General features: G+C 48.0%; 5 protein-coding genes across 5 annotated transcripts; 2 read left to right on the forward strand and 3 right to left on the reverse strand.

Annotated features, from left to right (window-relative positions):
* Window positions 1-1,528: 1,528 nt before the first annotated feature.
* On the reverse strand, window positions 1,529-9,672 carry LOC126314430 (uncharacterized). The gene is made up of 6 exons (XM_049992407.1): window positions 6,373-9,672; window positions 5,992-6,265; window positions 5,866-5,893; window positions 5,701-5,801; window positions 2,533-5,624; window positions 1,529-2,473 (listed from the first exon to the last, which is right to left on the reverse strand). Exons 5-6 carry the CDS (start codon window positions 2,830-2,832, stop codon window positions 1,712-1,714), a joined length of 1,062 nt encoding a protein of 353 aa, XP_049848364.1. The 5' UTR covers window positions 2,833-5,624; window positions 5,701-5,801; window positions 5,866-5,893; window positions 5,992-6,265; window positions 6,373-9,672; the 3' UTR covers window positions 1,529-1,711.
* Window positions 6,218-7,478, forward strand: LOC126314405 (E3 ubiquitin-protein ligase FANCL-like). Its single transcript, XM_049992378.1, has 2 exons — window positions 6,218-6,319; window positions 6,405-7,478. The coding sequence occupies exons 1-2, from the start codon at window positions 6,218-6,220 to the stop codon at window positions 7,476-7,478; spliced, it is 1,176 nt and encodes a 391-aa protein (XP_049848335.1).
* A 1,576-nt stretch (window positions 9,673-11,248) lies between the features above and the next one.
* LOC126314432 (SWI/SNF-related matrix-associated actin-dependent regulator of chromatin subfamily A-like protein 1) lies at window positions 11,249-16,608 on the reverse strand. Its single transcript, XM_049992409.1, has 2 exons — window positions 14,116-16,608; window positions 11,249-13,821 (listed from the first exon to the last, which is right to left on the reverse strand). Exons 1-2 carry the CDS (start codon window positions 14,393-14,395, stop codon window positions 11,501-11,503), a joined length of 2,601 nt encoding a protein of 866 aa, XP_049848366.1. The 5' UTR covers window positions 14,396-16,608; the 3' UTR covers window positions 11,249-11,500.
* Window positions 16,609-16,679: 71 nt separating this feature from the next.
* LOC126314455 (uncharacterized) lies at window positions 16,680-17,705 on the forward strand. Its single transcript, XM_049992431.1, has 2 exons — window positions 16,680-16,697; window positions 16,954-17,705. The coding sequence occupies exon 2, from the start codon at window positions 16,975-16,977 to the stop codon at window positions 17,650-17,652; it is 678 nt and encodes a 225-aa protein (XP_049848388.1). The 5' UTR covers window positions 16,680-16,697; window positions 16,954-16,974; the 3' UTR covers window positions 17,653-17,705.
* A 2,070-nt stretch (window positions 17,706-19,775) lies between these two features.
* Window positions 19,776-21,934, reverse strand: LOC126314439 (uncharacterized). The gene is made up of 2 exons (XM_049992414.1): window positions 21,663-21,934; window positions 19,776-21,583 (listed from the first exon to the last, which is right to left on the reverse strand). Exons 1-2 carry the CDS (start codon window positions 21,913-21,915, stop codon window positions 19,797-19,799), a joined length of 2,040 nt encoding a protein of 679 aa, XP_049848371.1. The 5' UTR covers window positions 21,916-21,934; the 3' UTR covers window positions 19,776-19,796.
* Between the last annotated feature and the right edge of the window lie 14 nt (window positions 21,935-21,948).

A 21,948-nucleotide genomic window follows, 5' to 3' on the forward strand; every position in this document is an offset into this window, starting at 1 on the left:
CATCTATCGCGGTGTTGTAGTGTTTGGATTCGAATATGAGCTCCGGAGCGCGGTAGTATCGAGAGCAAATATAAGAAAGGTTTGATTGGCCACGAACGGCTCGCTTAGCACTGCCGAAGTCGCACAACTTCAAAGTGCAGTGAAACGTGTCGATAAGCAGGTTTTGTGGCTTGATGTCTCGATGAATAATGCTAAGACTGTGTATGTATGATAGCGCGCGAAATAGCTGGTACATATAAGTCTTGACCAGCAACATAGGCAAGGCTCGGCGCGTATATTGAGACAAGTTATGTGGAACGTATTCCATTACAAAATAGAGATAAACTACATCAGGAGACACACGCTCAGTGAAGCTGTCCAACAATTTGACGACGTTTGGATGGTCGAACATCTTCATGATCCACAGCTCGCGATTCTTAAAAAAAGTCAGTTCAGCAGAGAAAGGGCAATTGCGTTCGTTATTTTTTAGACACCAAACTTCAACAAAAAACGCGTAAAGACGATTTTTTTTAGTGCATCTGAAATTTTTCTTCAGGTAATTTTTTAATCGACGCCTCTTGCGCGCCAGTCTCTCTTCGAGGTCTGACTGCAACCCCTTTGCGCTCAACTCCTCCTCTCGTCCGAAAGGTAAGACTCCGCTAGAGAAGGTCGTCCAAGAAGGGAAATACGCGCTCAGAGAAATTGACCTGGAAAAAATTTTTTCCAACGTCAACGAAGAACCGCACCTCTTTTCTTTCATCGATAGAAATCTTTTTGATGGCAATACGCTCTCCAGAAGACCTGACGTTGGCCTTGTATACGATGCCGAAATTCCCGTAATCCTTCACTCTAATGTCTGTGTAATTTTGATGAATGATAGAATTTGGATGATCTTCGCTCAGGCCAGGAGGCAGCATGACTCTTTCTCTCTCCCCAATAGAGAAGAGGAGGAGCCAATACAAAACAAAGCTGCAAAGCAAAATAAAGAATTTGAAAAACGAATTCATTCAAAAAACGGGAAATCCCCAGGTGGGCACACAATTCGAGTAGCAATCCTTCGCCTCTAGAATACCTTAAGTTCCCACGATGGCAGTGATGACAGCGGCTGCAGAACAAGTTCGCTATCTGTGCTTGAAGAACCAATAGACCGCGCCGAGCTCTTTTTTTTTCTCGAAAATGACAAATTCCTTTCTTGTTACAGGGAATGTCCTGCTCTCCCCGCCTGCGCATGCTGCCAGAAGCGTGGCGAAGTTCCCGTTGTTCGGTCACGAAAAAAATGTAGTTCAAACAGAATGTATCTCTTTTGTGCAAACCTCGTCGTTCGCACACAAAAAAAACCCGATAATGCGCGTGCCTACGACAGGCCAGAACGAAAAGCCGCCCCGTCTCTCTGCCTGCTGAAACTAGTTCGAGGCCGCAGATCTATTTTTCCTCAGCACGTCGATCGCTCGGCCAATGAGCGCGCACGTACAAAGAAGAGCACATTCAGTGAAAAGAGCAATTCTGTCGTCTGCAGAAGGGTACAACAAAAAAAATTCTCAGAATCGCTGTAACGCAGAAGTCGCACGCTCTTGACGCGACTCTTTTTTTCTCGCGGATGAGCACACGAGTGGAGTCCCGCTCGAGGGGCGCCATGTGACCGATCGGACCGTCCGCACGCGCCAGTCGCTCGCGGTGGAGAGGATTTTGCCGGGTTTCGAAGAGGAGTTTGGAGCGGGTGCTGGGTGTCAATTTATTGCAAGGAGGAGGGGCCAAGAGCTTCGTCGCGGTTACCCAGGAGACAGAGCTTGTCGTAGAGCCCAGCCTTTAGCAGCTCTATCAAGAACCGATCGATGCCACGTTCAACCAAATTTTTGGAGTTTCGAGTGTCAAGATCCTCTAAGTCGAACCACAATAGATCGAGCTTGACCGACTCCGGACAAGCAGTTTCCGGTATTTTGTCGTTGAGGATGAACGTAACCGCCTCCATTTGGCCTCGCAAGAAATCCGCGTCGAAAAGTCGGGGAAAATGAGAATAGACGGCCTTCATGTCGGAAATGTAGTTTTTCAGCAACTGTTGTTTTCCTTTTTCAGTTCTAATTTTCTTTCTCCATTGGAAATATTGGTATTCAGGAGACCCTACGTCGACTGAAAGGAGACTTAACTCCGAGGCCAGGTCCGCGTCGGAATCACTCTCCTGAGGCGTTGTAGGAGGGATAGGAGGGATACGCGCCAAGTGTTCGTTGATGGCTTTTTGTGTTTCTTTAGATACTTGGAAGCAGGATTTGTTGAAGAGTTCGTCCAGATGTCGCTTGTACATAGCGGGCAATGCCGACAGAGAGGGGTCCAGTTCGACAATCAAGACGACGAAGCGGCCGGATTGAAAATAGAACGCGCGCGTCGCGGGGTCAAAAATTTTGGCTCTCAGGTCTTTGACATGTTCTGGCCGGAGCACGCCGGCCGTCTCTTCCAGGAACTCTCTGAGCGCCGTGTCTCGTGCGCTTCGGTCATAGGGCTCATGAAGGGGATTAGCACGTTCGAGACGACAACCAAAGCTTAGAAAAAGAGACGTACCTCTGCCTTTCCACCGAATATGCACCACCCTCTTTTTTTTTCTGTGCCTAGAAGTAATTGAATTCTAGTTGAATTTTCAGCGGGACGACGAAGGTAGCAGAGCAAGCCGGCTGCCTTATAGTCACCGGGAGCCTCGGACATCTGAACAAGCCTGGTAGCACCACATGAAGCCCTAGAACTCCTCTGCGTAACAAGAGTGTTGCGTTCGTTGCGTTCGTTGCGTTTGTGAGAGCGAAGAAGCGCCGGGTGCGCGTTGGAATGCAGTGAACGGGTGCCAACCACGGAAGAGAGAAATCGCATGCTATGTCCTCCGGCCGCGAGAATGCAAAAGCGGACGCCCTGAAGGTCTTCTCACTCAACCGGAGTTTGTTCTGAAATTTTTTTTTTACAGCTACACTTTAAAAAAAACGAATTCGAGAGATGCAACTTGACGCATTGTCGACGAAAGGGCGCGTTCCGGGATAGAGAGCCGGTCGCGCGTCGGATGGCAAGGTGTCTGAAGTCCCGAGTCGGCTGGGGAGGACTCCCGAGGAGTTTAAAAAATTAAAAAAAGGGAGCGGTGGAGGTTGAGGCGCGGAATAACATGTAATCCATCAGAGCTGTATATTAGAGAAAAGGGCGATGAGACATAAATTTGAATGGAACAGAGACTGAAGTTTATCCCATTCGCGTCGATGAGTGATTTGAATTGTGGACAGGACTTTTTCAATGCTGGGATCCACCAGGGTGGCTTCTGCCAAGGTGGACGTGTGGTGCTTGAGAAAGACGTTGAGCAGAGACTGAGTGATTTCGTAATTTTTTCCGCATTCAAGCTGGTCCAAAATAAACGCGAGCACGGCCTTGAAATCTGAGAATTGGTTGTCTGTACGGAGAGATCTGATTTCAAAGTCTATAGCACTTGGAGTCATAGACGCGATCATTTCGGTGGCATCGAGGAAAGGGGAGGTGCCGGAACGAGGCTCCAGCAGAAGGCATTTCTTGAGCAGGGAGACAAACGGAGTTGACAAATTTTGGAAGTTGAATTTATCGAACTGAAAATTGGCGCCGCGATGGTCAGAAGGTTTTGGTTGTTCTTGAGAGGGTTCTTCCACGAACTTTGCTTTTAGCCCAGGAAGAGTCGGAAGCAAAAATGGCGCAGATTTTGGCGGCTCCGGAACGGTTTTGAGCTTGTTTCTCTCGGTTATCAGATCCAAATTGACAAGAGTTTTCCACTTGCTGCTTTTGTGGGACGAATACTGAATGAGTCCTTTAAAAAGACTTTCACTTGATTCGTTTTCGTCGAGATTGCCATTTGATTCGTCTTCGTCAATTTGCATGTTCGTCGAATCGGCGCCCACTTCGCCTAGCACCACGTCGAGGGCGTCATCAAGCACCTCCGCCATGGAGACCTCGGCTCGAGGGACTTCTATGCGGATCGGTCTAGAGCCGGTCACCGGCTGCAGAAACATTTCTGAAAAGTAATTTTTGTTGGCCCACAGCCAAATGCCGCGAGAGTCAGAGTGTGAGGTGGCCAAGAAATCTCCTCTCGGAGAGAGAGAGAGGGACGAGACGGGAGACTTGGTTCTGAGCCAGTTGACGCACTGTCCGGTCGGGAGGTCCCAAACTCTAATCGTCGAATCCGACGAAGAACTCACCAACCACCTGGCATCTCTGGAAAACGCCAAGTCAGTAATAGGCGCTGAGTGGCCGTCAAATCGACGAACGCAAGCCTTCGTGTCTATGTCATATATCAGAATCGAGAAGTCGTCGCAACCGACGGCCAAAAGGAAAGACTCCGCGCAGAGCCGAAGACCTGTCACAGGACAGTCAAATTTGACAGAAAACACTAGAGAATAATTTTCGAAATCCCAAAATTTCAGCTCGCAGTCCACGGACGAAGAGACCAAATGCTGATTCAAAATATCGACGACCAACCCCGTAATCATCTTGGCGTGTCGCCCCTCTGACTGGCCGCTCTGCGGATAGCTTCCTCTGTGAATGCCAGATTGAATGTTGTACTTTTCGATAAAGCCAGATTCAGACCCAATCACGGCATAATTCCCACAAGAGGACATACACACGGCCGTAACGGTTCTAGGAATTTCCTCTGTGTTGCGGAGCAAATGCTTTCCAACGGCGTAATTTTCTCGGTTCCAAGTCACGGCGTAAGTCAGGCCTCTGTGACAACTCACAATACTGTCCCACTGACGCTTCTTAGACAAGCAAAAGCAAAAGCTGGTAACTGGAGAAAACTTCAAACTTGAAACCGACCGAATGTCTTTTTTCTTGTTGACCGTTGCCTCCAAATGACCCTGACTGAATTCCCTCGAACGCTGATCTCTGACAGTGGAAAAGTACCGGAAACTCTTGTCCATCGATCCGGACAACAACGAGGTGCTAGAGTTGAAAAAATCAACCCGGGTAGGCGGTAAGCTGTGACCAGACCGATGCCTCAAGACTCGCGCCGTGTCTCCGACTTGATCGAAAATCCAAACTTTTATTGTGTTGTCTGTCCCGGACGTCACCATGATCGGCTCCTTTTTGAAAAACTGAGCTCTCACGACCACTCCCTCGTGTGCGCGATGCATTTGCGTAGACAGAGATCGCCTATCCAAGTCCCAAACGGCCAAAGAACCATCTCCGCCGCCGCTCACGAGACAATTGAATTTTCCATCTGTGCGAAAGGTCAGCGTCGATGCTGGCCCCGGCACTTGCTTGAAGCTAAACAGGGTCTTGTCAAGCAACAAATTGTGCAGTATGATGCGCCCATCTTGCAGACCAATAGCTACGACATCAACCACGGGAGATTGGCATACACACCTAATTTCGCTGCCCCACCCTTGAAAAACGTGTACGCATTTTTTATTTTTCACGTTCCAAAGTTGGAGAGAACCAGCTCGAGTCCCAAATAAAACCTTGTTCAAATAAGCCGACGGATGCATCACCGTCGTAATGCCAGAACAACTTTCCAGTCGAAAAGAATCGAACAGCTCATCTGATCGAAGAGACCATATATTCACCAAATTATCCTGGCTAGACGCAGACACCAAATGATCCCCGAAAAGCAGTAAGCTAGAAACAGGCGTGTGGTGATGCGTAGGTAGCTTACACACCTATTGCAACACCCCCAAAAAAAAATATCAGAATACCCGAAAACAAAACACCGCCACAATATTCCCTCCATCGTACAAGTTTAGCCCTCTTCCATTTGTATATCTCACAACCAGCTGCCGTATAAACTAGACTCTTGTATGCGAGAATCGCGCAAATGTCCGACTCGTGCTTGCCGCCTAGAACAAGTCAGTACAACGCGCATTTCTGTTATACACAACTCCATCGGAATCGCGAACCTACCAACTTGAACAACGTTCAGCTTGTCACACTGCAGAAGCGATAAACGTCAGCCAGTCCGCTTCGGAAATGTCAAAAACTCCCCAACGTAAAAGAAAGCGTGTGGGAAAACGCATCGCTCACGCATACATCATAAACCTGGAAAGTATCATGTAATGCAGATGCCAAATAATATTTGTTCCCTCGATTCTGAAGATCAAATGGCACATCGTCGCAAAACAATCCTATCACTCTGAACAAGCGAAACACGGATTGACTGCTCAGATTTGCCATAAAGTCAAAGAAGTGCCTCTTTAAGATAGAAAGAGGCGCAAATATTTTTTTTTTAAATTCTTTTACCTCTTGATACACACAAATGCCAAAACCGCCGCCAACAAGTTCGGTAGCCGATATCTTTCCGCAACTGCTTCCAGAAAATTCAGATTTTAGCTCCTATTCCGGATTTATACAAGTCAAGGTATGTGCACCATTGAAAAAAAATCTCTCCCCCACACACGCGTGCATACATACCATTCTTACCCACGTTTTGTCCATGTCACCAGGGCGAGTGTTTCCAACTGAGGATCAGGCTACCGCCCGCGCCAGAAGATGATGGGGATCCCACGAAGTGCCTTCACCAAGCTGAAATGTTCTGTTGTCGCGCTCTCTCCTCGCTTCTAGCGGGATCGGAAGACGTTATTCATGAGAGATTACTTCAATCCGAAACGTTGTGTCAGTTTTTAGTCGAACTCCGACACATAATCGAGCAAATTCTGCCTCGGTCCAAACTCCAGCCAGACTTTGTGTCTTCTCAAGTGCCCTCAGCAAACTATTACTCAAGACTGTTGGGCGAATTAGGGGGCAGCCAAATCGGATGGAAATCCGTAACTTCTATCAATAGCGACCTGAGCGCAGTGCAAATCTGCCTGATCGATTCCAAACAGAGGCAACACTTGCTCGACATCAACCTCGACGACAATTATCCATACACTGCCCCATGTTGCAGCATCGCCGTGCCCGACAGCATAGTGCCCAAATGGATACCCAATCAATCAACTCTGGGAGACTTGGTGGATGAGTTCAGACGACATCTAACCCACTTCCAACAATTGTGGGATATTCTAGACGATTTGGACTCAAACACTTGTGTCATCGAACCTGAACGACCAACCAGAGCGGACATATTTAGACGAATCATAATAGAAAAATACGTCTCTATTCGTATAGAGCTAAACACGATTAATCCCACTAGCGTTCCCATATGCACATTTATGGGTGCGGACGCTTCTATACGGCCACTACAAAATAAACTCGACGCAAAAATTCAAGAATGGGATTACAAAAAGTCTGTCCGCGAAAATCTACAAAACCTACTGGAAATTCAATTTCCGAAATTTCAGGGTACAGAAAAAGAAGATCTTCAAGCCGCATGTGCCATGTGTTACGCATTCAAGTTGGACGGCCATATTCCAGACCGCGTCTGCGATAATCCGCTCTGTTCAAGACCATATCATTCCAGCTGCCTATTCAATTGGCTCAGTAGCCTCCATTCTCATAGAACCACCAACAACGTCCTCTGGGGTCGATGCCCTTACTGCGATTACAAAATATTCGCTCAAAGTCCGGCAATTGTCTGAGACGACAACTGCCTAAAATACACCAACAATTTATCAACCTCATCCGCATAAGGAGAATGCGGATCGACAATGTATAACGTGCTAGACCACTTACAAACTAAGCTTGCCGCCTCCAGGTCTTGCTGACCTCTTTTACTTAATATCTTTTTCATGTCCTCAATAAACGACTCCTCTTGCTGCTTCAAGATATTCTGCCTTGTCCCCACCACATTAAATGTATAAACCTTGGTATATGCCTCTTTTCTGGCTCTGAGCACCTTAGGATCCTCTCTATCATTTGTAGGCATGTCCTTTGTCAGTGAGTCTATTTGCTCCTCCGAAACCGCCACCTCGTTATTGCCGTCTCTCAAACGGGCCAACTCCTCCACTAAAATGAGGTTTTCAATCGTCATCTGCGTCTCATCAATATTCCAGATCTTCTCGATGCAGTACACACTTCTGTCTAACCGCGTTCTCCATTCTAATTCGTGAGGCATCCTCGTTCGGTTCGTGGGAACCGACGGAAAAAAAGGACCAAATGACAACCTCTCATTCGGAGGAAAAAGAAGCACTCCCCCTCGAATAATAGATTCTGTGCCATGTAATGTACCCGCATATCCCCAAGGCAGCCAACGCAAGCTCACCCTCATCTCGACCTCTGACTCAGACCAACGTCTCTCTCTCATCCCCATCGTAAATCCAAGCAACTCCCAACTCACAAAATCCACGTTGTAACACTGTACCTCGCCCAAAGTTGAAATCTGGGCGGAAATTTCTATCGGCTCTTCATCTATCCTCTTCCCCCAATTCATCTTCACCCATATTCTATCTACCTCACCCCTACATGTTATATTGTCATGAACGATCCATCCAACCCAATCCTCCACGGGGCCACTCAGACGGCTCATCTGTTCCCCCTCGTTCAACTCAAACTTCCTCTCCCTCAATAGTGTCAGTAACGCTATAAGACCCATCGCGTTCGGACAAACATTCTCCGCCTGTTGCACCACGCTCCTCAACATGTAAATGAGCGGCTGCAGCCTCAAACGACGCCTATATCCTTCATCTCCTAAAACCAACACCAATAGCAAATAAGCCAACTCTTCCCCGCACGTCAGCCTCCATCTACGCATCGCTTTCAAAACTATCTCCCCCACCTTGTTGTATCCTAGCAACCTCTCCAACGACGGTAAACTCTCATTCATCGTAACCATGTTCGACAACCATTCTATGTACTTCGACATCTCCCTTGGGGGCCTCTGACTCGAATAATCTATAGACTTCAAACGCATTAACATAGACATGTTGAACATATAAATGCGCCTCCATTCCATCGGGAAAGACTCTAAGTAGGGACAAGCATTTGTCCTCCATACTTGTTTGCACCTCTCTCTCCAAAAATTTACGCTCTCCAACACTTTAAACCTCATTTGTTTGCAAGTCGCTCCAAGCGAAACGAAATGCAACTTGAATTTTTTGTATTGCGGATCGAAGTTCTCCGGAAGACTGCTCGTCACTCTGTCCAGAATTTCAGTCGGTAAATCCTTAATCAAGCAAAAACCATCACCCGATGACACCTTGTCCGGCACTTGCTCTCTCCAGTACCTTTCTACTAACTCTGCGTGACGAGCTTTCTCCCTCTCCGCCGCATCGTGACGACTCAAATAATCCTTCACCCACAGCGAGCCTCGAAACCTCCAAGATATCGATATCTCTTCATACGTAGCTAGCATCTGCACCCGAAATCGCTCGAAACATCTGTACAGTTGAAAATAGGGCACACTCATAAAACATCCCTTGATATAATCAAGCCTAAAATAAGGCATCTTTTTCATAATCCAATGCCTGTAAGCTTTCTTGCTATCTCTGAAATATTCAATGAATGATACCAACTCGTCTTTGCTATTCGCATAGATGCACATTTTCCTATTCCCAAACGCTTCACATATGTGCTGAGCAAGCTCAAAGCATTTGGTATCAATCAACATCTTCACTTCTATCTCGGCAATAATAGGTAAATGCACGCTCGAATCGTAATCCGGGTGTTGCTTCAAAACCGCCAATGCTTCTCTCGCGCCCGTAAAATCTTGTAGAGCGACCATGACACGAGCATACGCAATCTTCATCTCCAGCTCATCTGTGTCTAAAATCCAATTAAGCGCTTCTTCAAGGTGATCCTCCTTCAGGCAATTGTCCACATTGATGACTGCTATATCTACCAGCTTCGCGTGTATTCAAATACCTTCGCGTCAGTTTGAAATTTCACGGGACAGGTACAAGTTGGTTCGCCATCTTCCTAAAACACGTACCTCTCTGGCCCTATCTATGTCTGCGTTCAAGATCTCTCGGCTAGCTTGATAAGCCGTTAACGTCATATTTAGAATTCGAGAGCTAACTACCTCTCATCACTGCGAACGCATCTATACGAAATCCTACACCGAATCGTCTTATTTTTCCCAATCAAGCAATTCCTTGTCTAAACTCAGCATAATCCTTATCTATTGCCGCCTATCTCTCAATTGAAACTTACTCCGAATAAAGACAATACATCAGTCAATGGTACACTTTCAAACGTACAACTAAGTCCTACGTGCACACAATGACCTTTTCGGTATAAATTACCTTTTTTCCATGCGAGAGACAAACGTTTCTCTCTCATCGCTCTCATCTATTAAAAAGGGTAAGCTAGCTCAGGGGCGGGGAGAATATTTGGATCCTCACGTATTTTTAAAATACGCCAATCGACGTCCTCTCCGAGGAAGATAGTAGATGTGCCTTTTTTTAAAAGGATAGTTCCCTCACCAATAGGAGACCTCTTGCCCACGCACTGCTTTCTTTTCATCACAGAAACCAAATCTAATTTGTGCCTGGTCAGACCCAACACTTCTCTGTCGCACATTGTACATGCCATTCATGACGCCAGTCCGATTCCTGTGCAATTCTCCCACAGGCTGGTTTTAAAATGCGAGACCCCTGAAGGACGTGCTGCTTCCCTCCAACGTTCAATGTCAGTTAAACGTGTGAAAAAATTATTTTCAGAGAGTTTCTCTCGTGGGGTACAAACATTCAGGTACAATAAAAAACTGACGACGTGGATGAAACTTTATCATTTTTCAAATCATTCGTATTCAGTCCACTTGCTGATTCTTTCCAGTCTATCTTCCATTCTATTTAGCACAATTTTATTGCTAGTAAATGAACAGAAATTATGAATACCATTCAAATCGATGGTGACCGATCTGGTCGAATACGTTTAAAGCGCGACCTCAATGCATTCTGTACGACATGAATACACTCAAACGGCGTCTCGGTATTCTAATTTTCATGAAAGGACAGCTTTCGTCACAGCCCAGGCCTAAGAGCACAACAACACATACTTTTGACGACCTCAAAGCAAACCTTTTTTCGCCAAAAATATGTGATCTCTTTACCCAAAAAAGTAACTAAAATCGTTTGTCTGCTCAATTGACCTTTCGCAGGTAGAATCCTATGCGCTCAAAGACAGAGCTATTCACAAATATCTATTCCATAGGCAATCCTAAATCCTGTGGGCCTGTCAATTATGATGCAAACCAGACAGAAAACGTTGATAGACAAACCCCATCTCATTCCTGCTTTCTTACACCTCTGATCATGTGTATCTGCACATATCACATAGTGTGCTATTCAAATAATTGTCTCTTGAATAATACATGTGCTTTTTTTGATCATCATCGCAGCTCATAATTCGTTCCGTGACTAAAAGCAGAACATCGGCACAATTCTCTCAATTCTTGGTGTACTTCATTACTGAAAAGATGTTTTTATTTGTAACACAAAAATTTCAAGACATGTCAAAATATACAAAAATTTAAGAACTGACTCTGATATTGATGTCAGTTTGCCATTAATTTCAGAGCATTTCTGTTTTATGCGCCCGTCATAACAGGCAGTTGACGAAAACAAACCTCTGCTGGATTTCGAAAACTCGGGCTAGACATTCTTGAACGTGCTTAAAACTTATTTTCTCATGTTGTACGTATGGTTTTTTAGGGCGCGAGCTATCAGGATTTCAGAGGGCCACTGTTCGGTTTAAATGAAGGAACCTCTAAATTGTGAGTCGGGATTCGAAACTGACTGACATGAAACGTTGGCCACGTTTTTGGTTCAATTGGATTCAGCTGTTGGGATGGAGGCGTATTGAAACATTCCTCATCAATTGACCATTCGCTGTCTGTGTTCATATCATTTTCGATCTTTTCTCCTTTATCACAAAAGACATTCATGTCACAGCGCGATGGTTGAAGGGTACATGATTCCAACTTGGTTCTTTTAGGAACAGGTTCTTCTTCTAGAGAACAATGGCTTGTCGTTCGATTCAGAGCTATAATAGTATTGTCATCTGTATCCGACAAAACAACGATTGACTCAGACTCCGTAGAGTCTGAATGGCGGCTGCTCGAAGAAGGTAGTTCCGGGCTTTCAAGTTCGGTCTTGTTACACCTGGGCGGGGAGGTTTGATTTCGTACCTGAGTCTGGCGTTGAGTTGGAGAACAGAGGCTATTGAATTGATCCGAGAACGAATAGGATTCAATCGCTAAAAGATGGTTGTGACTGGAAGTTGGAGCGCTAGAGGAATTATCTTCACAATCGCTCGAGATGACCTCTATATCATGATCGGCGTCTGAAGGAGGGTTCGAATTTTTTTTCATTTTTTCGAACATGTCTAGTAAGTTGAGACTGAGTCCTTGAACAGAATTTTTGATGTTGGTGTTTTTCCTTTTTGCATCTGTTTTGCTGTTAGTTGCAGCATTGGCCGAATAAGAGATAGTGCGACTTAGAGAACCATGTTGGGTTGGTGTTATTTCCAGATAGTCTCGAACGCCATTGAGGGCGGAGCCAACGACACCGAGTTTCTTACTGATAAGAGTCCAAATGACATCATCCAAGGTGTTCTTGGCTAGTAGGTATCGAATTTCGACGAAACTAGCTTTTTGTCCGATTCTATGGACGCGATCTTCAGCTTGGACAAGAGTGCCTGGAGTCCAATGAAGTTCCGAAAATAAGACTAAAGATGCCGATGTCATGTTGATGCCAGTACCGGCACAGGTAAGGGAAAGAATTGCTACGAAGGGTCCTTTTTCTAGATTGAATCGATCGACTCGAGAAGATCGCTCTTTAATTGGCGTTGATCCATCGATACGAATGTATGGAACTTTTTTGTCTTGGAGTAGCTCTTCGATGGCATCCATCATATGAACGTGGTGGGCAAAGACGAGAAACTTTTGATTGATTGGAACAAGATCTGAGTTGCATGAAAAGGCATTTATGAGTGTGGTCAAATATTGAATAACGGCATGCTTTTTGGCTTTTGCGGTTTGTTTATAGACCTGCGCAAGAATATTGTGCCCGCTATCGTCGGCATTATCTTTTCGGATTGTACGAATTGTACGAGCGGACATATTGCTCAGCAGAGGTTTTAATTTTTCAATTTGATCTTTTCCCACGTCGATATTAACTATTTTCCTGATTTTTTGCGGTAATTCCGTCATTACATCGGCTTTGAGTCTTCGAATCATGATGGTTTCCCTTAATATTGTATGAAGCTCATGGAGGTTAGAAGATCCTGAGTAATCCCATCCTTGTGGGGTTTGGTAGGCACCGCAATAGCGGAGGCCAAAACTATGGTAGCTGGGAAAGATGCTGCAATTGAGAGCGACTAACTGAGGATATAACTCACAGGGGCGAGACAGAGCGGGTGTTCCAGTTAGCATAATAAGTCGTCTGGTTGCTTGTAGTATAGGTACAAGCATTTTGGTTCTGCTGGCATTGACACTTTTCAAATAATGCGATTCGTCGCAAATGATGATTTTGAATTGTGCTTCTCTGATCTCTTGATAGAGGGCCTTGGCGAGGTCGTAGGATATGATGTTGATTTTTGATAGACGCCAATGTTTGGCGGTAGAAACGACATTGATATGAAGTTGGAGCTTTGGAATCCACCGTTCGAATTCAGACGCCCATTGATTTTTCAATGACGAAGGAGCAATGACCAACAGAGGCCATTCTTCTAAATAATACATGGCAACAGCGATGGCTTGAATCGTTTTGCCCAGACCCATTTCATCGCATATGAGTGCTCTTCCTTGGTTGTGAATGGTGAAGCAGACGCCTCGAACTTGAAAAGGTAGAAGAGCATCTCGGATTTCTTCTGGAATTTTGGTCAGACTGACGCATTTTTTCGAATTCGGTTGATGGCGGACATTCTGCAAAGTGTCCAGAACTTCACTGGGAATATCTTGGACAAAATATCCTTGAGCCTCGAGCCGTTCGATTAATGTTTTTCTATGTCGAAGTTCGAATGAGCGCAATTTTGAAGTTGGGTCTTTTGAGACCGCAGATGCATTAAGAGGAGAGCAACGTGAGATATGCGATTATCGACATGGGTCAGCTTCGAAAAGCGAAAGTTTTAAGGACGGTATAGAGAGTCCGTTTACGGTGTGCGCATGTGTGATTGTCGCCGTTTTGCAGAGAACAATTCATGTTAAGCGAAAGTGCCGTGAGCGGGGCAGAACCGGGGCGCATACGCATCGATAAATGCATTTGCTAGAAAATATCTGGAGTTTGGAGAAAAAATGCCTGATTCCAGTGGGAAAGTGTGATGAGCGCGGGTACATACCATACAAGGTGTCATTTTCAAATTCTTTGAAAATTTTCTTCAGGTTTTCAATGTTTGAGTGAATTACGAATCTTTCTTTATTGAGGATTTGTAGAGAGACGGTTTTGCTCTTTTGGAAATCTCCTAACGGAGACTTAGGGTTGTCTTGGTCTGCATAAAAGTCAAGTCCTTTATAAGTGGAAGAAGGTCTAGATCTGGATTCGGAGAGATTTGTATCATCGTTTGTGGATTTTTTTGCCTTCTGTGCCCTCCATTTTTGAAACCAGGGTTTCTTCCACATATAGGAGGTCGGGGGAGGTCATAGACAAGACTGAAGGTGGCGAGGGTGGCGTTTTTGCAAAAAATGGATAATTTTTTTTTTCGAATTTGCGGTTAGAGATGGGCTAGTTTTGGGCGCGAAAGACGTTCGGAAACGAGTGAAAAAAGAACACGTGTATCACGTTTTTGAAGTATTGAGTTGGGTTGACGCGGACTGAAATACTGTTCGGATGTGAGTGGCCGTTGTGCCGGAAATATCGGTCTTATTAGGGCTAGGTCCTGGGGGGTCGGGCATGTTTTAAGTCTGGTGGAAAAAACGTGTTTTTGGGGGTCTGTAAACTTTTTTTTTTTTTAGAGGGGAGGGACGTTATGACACAATGGGTTTTTGCGTGGGCGAGCAATTTCATAGTTTGAGAGTCGGTGTTAGGCATGCCTTTGAAGGATGTATGCGCTGCCTTTGTTACCAAGGGGTATGTCTCTTCCTCTGTTTTTTTTTGTGTTTGTGGCGTTATTAACACGTTGGGGCAGTTTGGAGAAGTCGTAGGGAGTTCGAGAGGTCTTTGAAGGCGGAGGGGGCGGCGTCGATTCCGGCTTTTTTGTGTCACGTTTTTGAGTATTTGTATCAAGAAGGTGCGTGAAGTTTGTTTTTAGACGGAAGACAAGGGACTGACGAGAGGGGCGCTTGAAGGCAGCAGTCGCGCAGAAGATTGGGTGGGTTTGGAGGCGGTGGACAAGGATAGCGTAGAGAGGACGGCGAGTAGGATTAGGAATGGCGAGGTGATTTATTGGGGTCAGGAGGAGGGAAAGGACGTTAGGTTAGGGTTGGCGGTTGTGATGAATTTTTTGAGGTCGTTGCCTGATGGTTTGGTTCCTTGGGAGCTATTGAGGGATCATTGGGAAGACTGCAAGAAATTCGCGAAGGGAGAGGGGGAGGAATGCATAAGATCGTTGATAGAGTCGTTATCAGGTCAGAACCAGGCTATATTGGAGGGATTGGTGTCTTTGGCGGCATTCTTTTGTTCAAAAAAGGACGGAGGATGCGAGGTGGAAAAGTTGTCGGAGGTCTTGAGGAATTCGTGTGTGATTGGCGGGGGCCCGAGTAAGGGTTTTTTGAATGGCGAAAAAGAAGAAGCGGAACAGATTTGCAGGAAGGTTTTTGAGAGGATGGTAAAAAAGAGCGGGTTGATATTTCACTCTAAGTACGGGTTGTGCTTAAGGAGAGTTATAAGGATGAAGGGGCCCGTGGAACCAAGGGGCGTGAATTTGTTGTGTTTAGATGGAGGTGGCATGCGTGGATTGGTAGAAATTGAAATTCTAGCACATATTGCAGAGAAGTGGTTTGGTAATAGCGATGCGGATGGAACCAGAAAATTGATGTCTTTATTCGATTTGGTTGCAGGGACCAGCATTGGTGGAATATTGGCCATCGTGCTTCAAAAGCTTAGTTTGAAGGAAGCCAGAGAATTTCATTTGAACCTTGGCAGATCGATTTTCGGTCACTCATTCCTTGGATGGTGGAGGTACTTTAGAACGGGCGGATACTATTCTTCGAAGGTGTTGCAGGATTTCATATCAAACGAGCTGGGCGTAGATCCCCCTCTGAAGACGTCCTGTCAAAAATTTTTTGTTGTGTCGTGCGACGCGACAAACGACCAACTTTATCCTTACCTTTTTCGAAGTTACGTCAATCCGTCTTCTTCGCTGAATGGAACATGCGATGTAAAAACATCTCTCGCGATGTGCGCTACTTCTGCAGCGCCCATGTATTTTCCTCCGATAGCTATAAATGAACACAGTTTCATCGACGGAGGACTGATTGCTAACAACCCAACGGAGTTCGCCATCTTTGAAGCCCACCAACTATGGCCAGCGAGAAAGATAGACAGCATACTAAGCTTGGGTACTGGCGTGCATACAATGGCGGCGGGTAGCACTAACCTACTCCAATTCATCAACGAAGTCGTGGATTTGTGCGCTTGTTCTTACCTGACCCATTCCAGGGTTCTGAGCTGGATGGCCATGTTGGATCATCCTCCATTCTATCTGCGTCTTACTCCCCCTCCTCCCGCAGGAGATTTTAAACTAGACACGAGCGACCCCAAGTCGCTCAGTCAGTTGGCGAAAATGACGGAAGACTACGTTCGCCTGCCCGCGCAGTTCCAGGCCGTCGAACGTCTGAAAGAGATGCTTCTGAGCGCACGCTGCTCTTGATTACAAGCTCGGCACAAAAATAAAAGCCCCATAATTTTTTTTTTCGTGGATCGACGCATTTTTATTTTCTCGGCGAACCATCGCCGTCACTTTTCCGCTTCCCTGACTCTCACGTACGTCGATGTCTTCTGCCGAGGGCTATTGATCCATCCGCGCCTTCTGCCTCATGGACGAGAGATTTTTGTTCAAGAGCGCTGCTGGCGCGTGCTCCCGACGACGGCGCGAGCATGCCCCGGACACACCACGCAGGGACTGTCCTCGTCGAGACAGAAATCGGGGCCGAGTCTTCTTTGATTCGAAGCGCTAATCGCCTTTGTTTCGCGCATGAATTACAAAATGCGATCAAAATAAAAAAAAAAATTTTTCTAGGCTCGCACCAATTTACACACGATGGCTGTCGCGGTGGCACCTCCCAAGAAAGTTATGTCCATGAAACGCAAGTTCGTTCAGGAGGGTCTCTTCTACGCGGAACTGAACCACTTCCTGTCCCTTGAACTAAACGACGAAGGATACGCCGGCGTCGAGGTCCGATCCTGCCATCAGCGCCTCCAGATCATCATACACGCCAATCAGACCCGTGAGGTTCTGGGAGAGAAGGGACGCCGCATCCGAGAACTCACGTTGGCGATCAAAAAGCGCTTCAAGCTTCCCACCACGCCTGAACTCTTCGCCAACAAAATCACCCACCGTGGACTATCGGCTCTCGCTCAGGCGGAGTCCCTAAGATACAAGCTCCTCAACGGCATGACCATTCGCCGCGCCTGCTACAGTGTTTTGCGATACATCATGGACAATGACGCGAAGGGTTGCGAACTGAAGGTGAGTGGAAAGCTCCGTGGTCAGCGCGCGAAAGCGATGAAATTCAGAGATGGATATATGCTCAAATCCGGCCAACCGGCTAAAGATTTTGTGGATCGAGCGGTCCGACACGTTCTGTTCAGACAGGGCGTTTTGGGAATCAAAGTTCAGATTATGCTCCCTTACGATCCTCAAGGCAAGAAGGGACCTTCCAAACAACTCCCGGACTATTTCCATGTACTAGACCCAAAGGACGACGGAAACAAATAAAAAAGCAAAATTTAAAATTTGTGGAGACACACGAACGTCTCTTGTGCAGCTCAGGTCGTTTTTACTTTCTTTTTTTTTTTTTTTTTTTATAGCAGCATCGGTCAAATTTTCCCCGAGCGGCGGTGCTCAAAGCGCCAGCATCCTTTTCGCCATCTCTCGCTCTTGTTGGATGCACCGCTCTTTCATGGCGGCCACCTTGCGCCTGACCTCTTCCATTTTCTCCCTCGGAACGGTCCGATCGGTCTTGTCGCCGAACAGCCTTTCCATTTCGAGGACCGCCTCTTCTGCCTCGTCGGTCTTGTTCAGTCGTATCAGAATTTCTATCTTCTTGATCCAAGTCAGCGCGCTCTTCGGCTGGTAGGAGAGCGCCTTTTCGATGTACGCCACCGCCTCCTGCTTGGGAGACTCCTTCCAGGTGCACCCGTCGACCTGCTCCATCCAGCCGTCCACGTTGAGGCACGCGAACGCCGCGTTCTTGTACAGGTTGCAGAGTACTGGGACGAGCTGGTGGTCGGCGGGAAGCGTTTTTTTGGAGTCCACCGTATGGAGAATTCCCTGAACGTAGCAGTCCAGAGCGAACTTGTACACTTTTTGCTTGTACAGCGTGTTGCCGTAATCTATCCACCGGTATATCCTCTTGATTTGGTCTTCCAGTTTGACCTTGGACTTGAGACAGGTGGTGTTGAAGTACTCGATCACGATCGGCTTGTCCGGAATGACCAGCTTTAAAAAGAAGCGCCTCTTGCCCAGACTGAGGTTGAATTTTGTCTCTTCGTATTCGGCTTGAATGTCGAAGATGGCGACTTCTCCTATTTTTAGCGTCGAGGCGGCGATGGACAGAAAGTCCGGGAACATTTCGGACAGTCGGATATGAGTCCACCCGGTTTTGCGGATCGTGTCCCTATCCGGGTCGAATTGGACGATTTCGTAGCCGGCGACGAACTTGGCGCCGGAGGGGAGATAGTGTTCGGATCCCGGGACAATGGTCGACTTGGATATTTTGTAGTGGTAGAAGTTGAAGGTCAAATTTTTTTCGAGCCCGTCCCAGTCGAAATAGCTCGGTCCGACCTTCAGGGCTTCTATGGAGGAGGAGGCGTCGCCGGGGTCGGCCGGACGCTCCGTCTCGACCTTCGCGTACTCGGAGTCGCTCGGCTTGAACAGAGGGTAGAGCTCCTTCAACAGGAAGAGCGCGGCGGAGGCTTTGGCTTCTTTGACGACGCGAGACGCGGCTTTGATCGGGGGGATGTACTCGGTGCTCTTCTTGTCTTGGATGATGATTTTGAAGAGGATAAGTCGGTTGTCTGGGAGCTTGATGGAGTGGGCGCTTAGATCTTCTTCGCTCATTTGCACGAGTGAGAAGATGACGTTTTTGTTGTTTAGCGAGAGGACGTGGCTCAGGAACGAGATCGGGCTGCTGTAGACGGCGGTGGTGCGGTTCTTGAAAGGGTGGAGCGAGAACGGGTTTTTGTACAGTTTGAAGGTCAAGTTGAAGACGCTTTTTTGGATGAGTCGGAGGTAAGATTCGAACACGTTGCACTTGATGTGTCTGACCAAGACGTTGAGGTGATGCGCTTCGAAGTCTCGCGTTACTTTGAGGGTTTGGGGGAGGTAGTTGCCCGTGGACGGGTCCAGGTCGATGCTGGACCAGAGGATGACGAAAGACCCGAAAAAGTCGACTTGGAGGTCGGAGATGGCAAACATGACGAGGTTCCCCGGGGCTCTCGGGTCCCTGCCGGACTGGACGAGTTCCGCTCGCCAGGAGAAGAGCCCGGAGATAGAGGTCGGGACGGAGTCCGGACTGGGCGAGGGGGGGTAGGAGAGGTGGGTTGGGCTCAGCAGGCGGAATTGAGGACAGGTGTTTTCGGTGGGGTGGTGGTCGGGTATTGGGAAGAGGGAGACGTCGCTGAAGCGGACGAGGTGGCCGTTCCCTTCCACTTCGTTGTAGAAGAAGAGGACGCGATCCGTGTCGTGAGCGGCCGTGGACGAGGCAGCGGGCGCAGCGGTGGGCGTCATCGCGTTGGCGCGCGCGGTCCTGAGCGTGGGGGGTGCGGGCGAACGCGGGGGTTTCGCGCTTGCGGGGGTGGGCGGCTGAGGTGGGAATAGGCGTTTAGGATCGGTTCATATTAAAAAAAAAAAAAAAATTTTTATTTTTTTGACAATTGGCGTCTCTTTTTTTCGACGTTGCGGAGAGTGGCGTATCCGGTCGCGAGCACGGGCGCGGCTAGATAGAGGACGTATTTGCATTTTTTGAAGAAGGTGTCCGGCGAGTAGGCGAACAGGACGAACGAGACGGCGGCGAGAAGCAGGTGGAAGGAGAGCGCGACGACGGCGCTGAGGGGCGCCGTGGGGAAGTAGGCCAGATCGAGTCCGGTGAGTTTGAGCGAGACGGCGAGGGCGAAGAGAGGCAGGGAGACGAGGACGACGAAGAGTTTTTGCTTGAAGTCGACGACGGGCTGGACGGCAGGGGAATATTTGTAATGGATTTCCGGGAGGCGAGAGGGTTGAGGGGGTGGCGAGGCGGTGTCGGTTGGGTCGATTGAGGCGCTTAGGTTGGCCATGGTCCAGCGGACGTTGTTGTCGAGGAAGGAGTCGCCGACCAAGAGTTGGAGGGAGAGGAGGGCGTTTTTGGTGACGGAGAGAGAGCGGAACACGCTGGAGGCGTTGAGCCTGGCTTGCTGTTGCGCTTGTTTTGGATTGACGGTGATGGGGTGGTAGAAGACGTGGTGGTCGTGTGTGATAAGGAGTCCGACTTGAGCGGGAGAGATTTTTTGGTTGTCGGGCGCGCCGAGCAGGCTGAACTTGACCAAGAGGACGTTGTTGGGTTGGAGGGCGATGGGGTAAGAGAAGAAGTCGTTGAAGTCGAGGTTGACGTGAAAGGTGGGTTTTTTTTTTAGGTTTTGGTCGAGAACGGAAATGGTGAGTCCGGAAATTTTGACGCTGGTGGAGAAGTGGATGGTGCGTCTGATTTCCGCGAGCTTTTCCTTGAGGTTGTCCGAGACGGAGAAGATGGAGAGAGTGAGGTGATAGGGTCCAGGAAGGGCGTGAACCGTGAACGGTTTGAATGGGTATTTTTGGCCGGAAGGTGTCAGGTTTTCGTTTTGACGCAGGGTCTGAGAGGAGGGGAGGTGAACGGAGGTGAGATAGACCTTCCACGAGCGGAGGAGCGCGGGGTCGATTGGGCGCCCAAAGAGGTCGACGAGTTGGAAGTAGAGGGGTTCGTTTTTGTCCTTGACGTGAACGAGGTCACTGGAGAACTTGGCGACGGGGAAGGGCGGAAAGGCCGGCGAGGCGATGGAGGACAGTCCGGAGATGACGGAGTGGACGTCGGAGACGGAACGGAGCTGTTTGGAGAGGAATTTGGCGGAAATTTTTTGGAGTTGTTGGAGACTGTAGAGCGCGCAAGAGAAGGAAGGGTTTTTTGTCAGAGCGCTGACTCCGCGGAGGAGGGACGCGGTGGAGGACAGGGGAGGCTTGGACAGGTCTTTTTCGACGTAGTAGCAGATGTTCGCGTTGCAGCGGAGAGAGCGGAGAAGGATGGACCTGAGGGAGGTTTTGAAAGCGCGGGCGTAGTCGGAGAGGGCTTCGAGTTGGTAGGACTCGCGGGAGAGGATTCCGTCGAGGACCTCGAGAGCGAGGCCCAAATAATAAGGGCTGCGGAGGTCGGAGTCTTCAACTAGAAGAGGGTTGTAAGACAGATTCTGCGGGAGAAGGTTTTGGATGGCGCGTCGAACGTGCTCTGGATTTACGCCTTGGAGGTCAGCGAGGACGACAGAGGCGAGGGAGAGGAGCTGGTCGGCGCCGCGCTCGTGGTCTTGGAGGAAGCTTTCGATCATGGCGATTTGCTCTTTGGATACGGGGTAGTCGCCGGTGCAGGAAAGAAGGCTCCTTATGCGGACGGACGCGTAGAGCTGCAGCGCGGATTCAGTCGGTGCTTGATTGAGGAGGGACGGGGTCAGCAGGTGGATCTGGAGCAATCCAGCGAAATAGAAAATTTTTTAATTTTTTTTTACCTTGTGCTGAGTACGAGCAAATGGAGTCGGAATGAGGAGCAGTTTTGTTGAGGAGCTGATAGGACTGAACGGCGAGCATGGTCGAGACGAGTGACTTTTCGAAGGAGCCCGCAGAAGAGTCGTAGGCGCCGAGGAGGACGGTTTCGACGGCGCGCATGGTCTTTTCGTCGGCATATTGAGGAGATTCGCACAGCACCGACGACAGCGAGAGGAGGAAGAGGAGGAAGAGACAAAAGGGAGGATCCACTTCCATAGATGGGGGACGTAAGAAAGTGGGTGTAAAAGG

The sequence above is a fragment of the Schistocerca gregaria genome, unplaced genomic scaffold (assembly GCF_023897955.1).
Source record: "Schistocerca gregaria isolate iqSchGreg1 unplaced genomic scaffold, iqSchGreg1.2 ptg000560l, whole genome shotgun sequence".
NCBI lineage: Eukaryota > Metazoa > Arthropoda > Insecta > Orthoptera > Acrididae > Schistocerca > Schistocerca gregaria.

Coding starts and splice junctions, on each gene's coding strand:
- LOC126314430 (XM_049992407.1), bottom strand. CDS start 2,832: ATGCGATTTCTCTCTTCCGTGGTTGGCACCCGTTCACTGCATTCCAAC. Junction 2,474..2,532: donor TATTCGGTGGAAAGGCAGAG/GTACGTCTCTTT, acceptor CCCCTTCATGAG/CCCTATGACCGAAGCGCACG.
- LOC126314405 (XM_049992378.1), top strand. CDS start 6,218: ATGCCAAAACCGCCGCCAACAAGTTCGGTAGCCGATATCTTTCCGCAA. Junction 6,320..6,404: donor CCGGATTTATACAAGTCAAG/GTATGTGCACCA, acceptor CCATGTCACCAG/GGCGAGTGTTTCCAACTGAG.
- LOC126314432 (XM_049992409.1), bottom strand. CDS start 14,395: ATGTGGAAGAAACCCTGGTTTCAAAAATGGAGGGCACAGAAGGCAAAA. Junction 13,822..14,115: donor TGAAAATGACACCTTGTATG/GTATGTACCCGC, acceptor CGGTCTCAAAAG/ACCCAACTTCAAAATTGCGC.
- LOC126314455 (XM_049992431.1), top strand. CDS start 16,975: ATGGCTGTCGCGGTGGCACCTCCCAAGAAAGTTATGTCCATGAAACGC.
- LOC126314439 (XM_049992414.1), bottom strand. CDS start 21,915: ATGGAAGTGGATCCTCCCTTTTGTCTCTTCCTCCTCTTCCTCCTCTCG. Junction 21,584..21,662: donor TTGCTCGTACTCAGCACAAG/GTAAAAAAAAAT, acceptor TCCTCAATCAAG/CACCGACTGAATCCGCGCTG.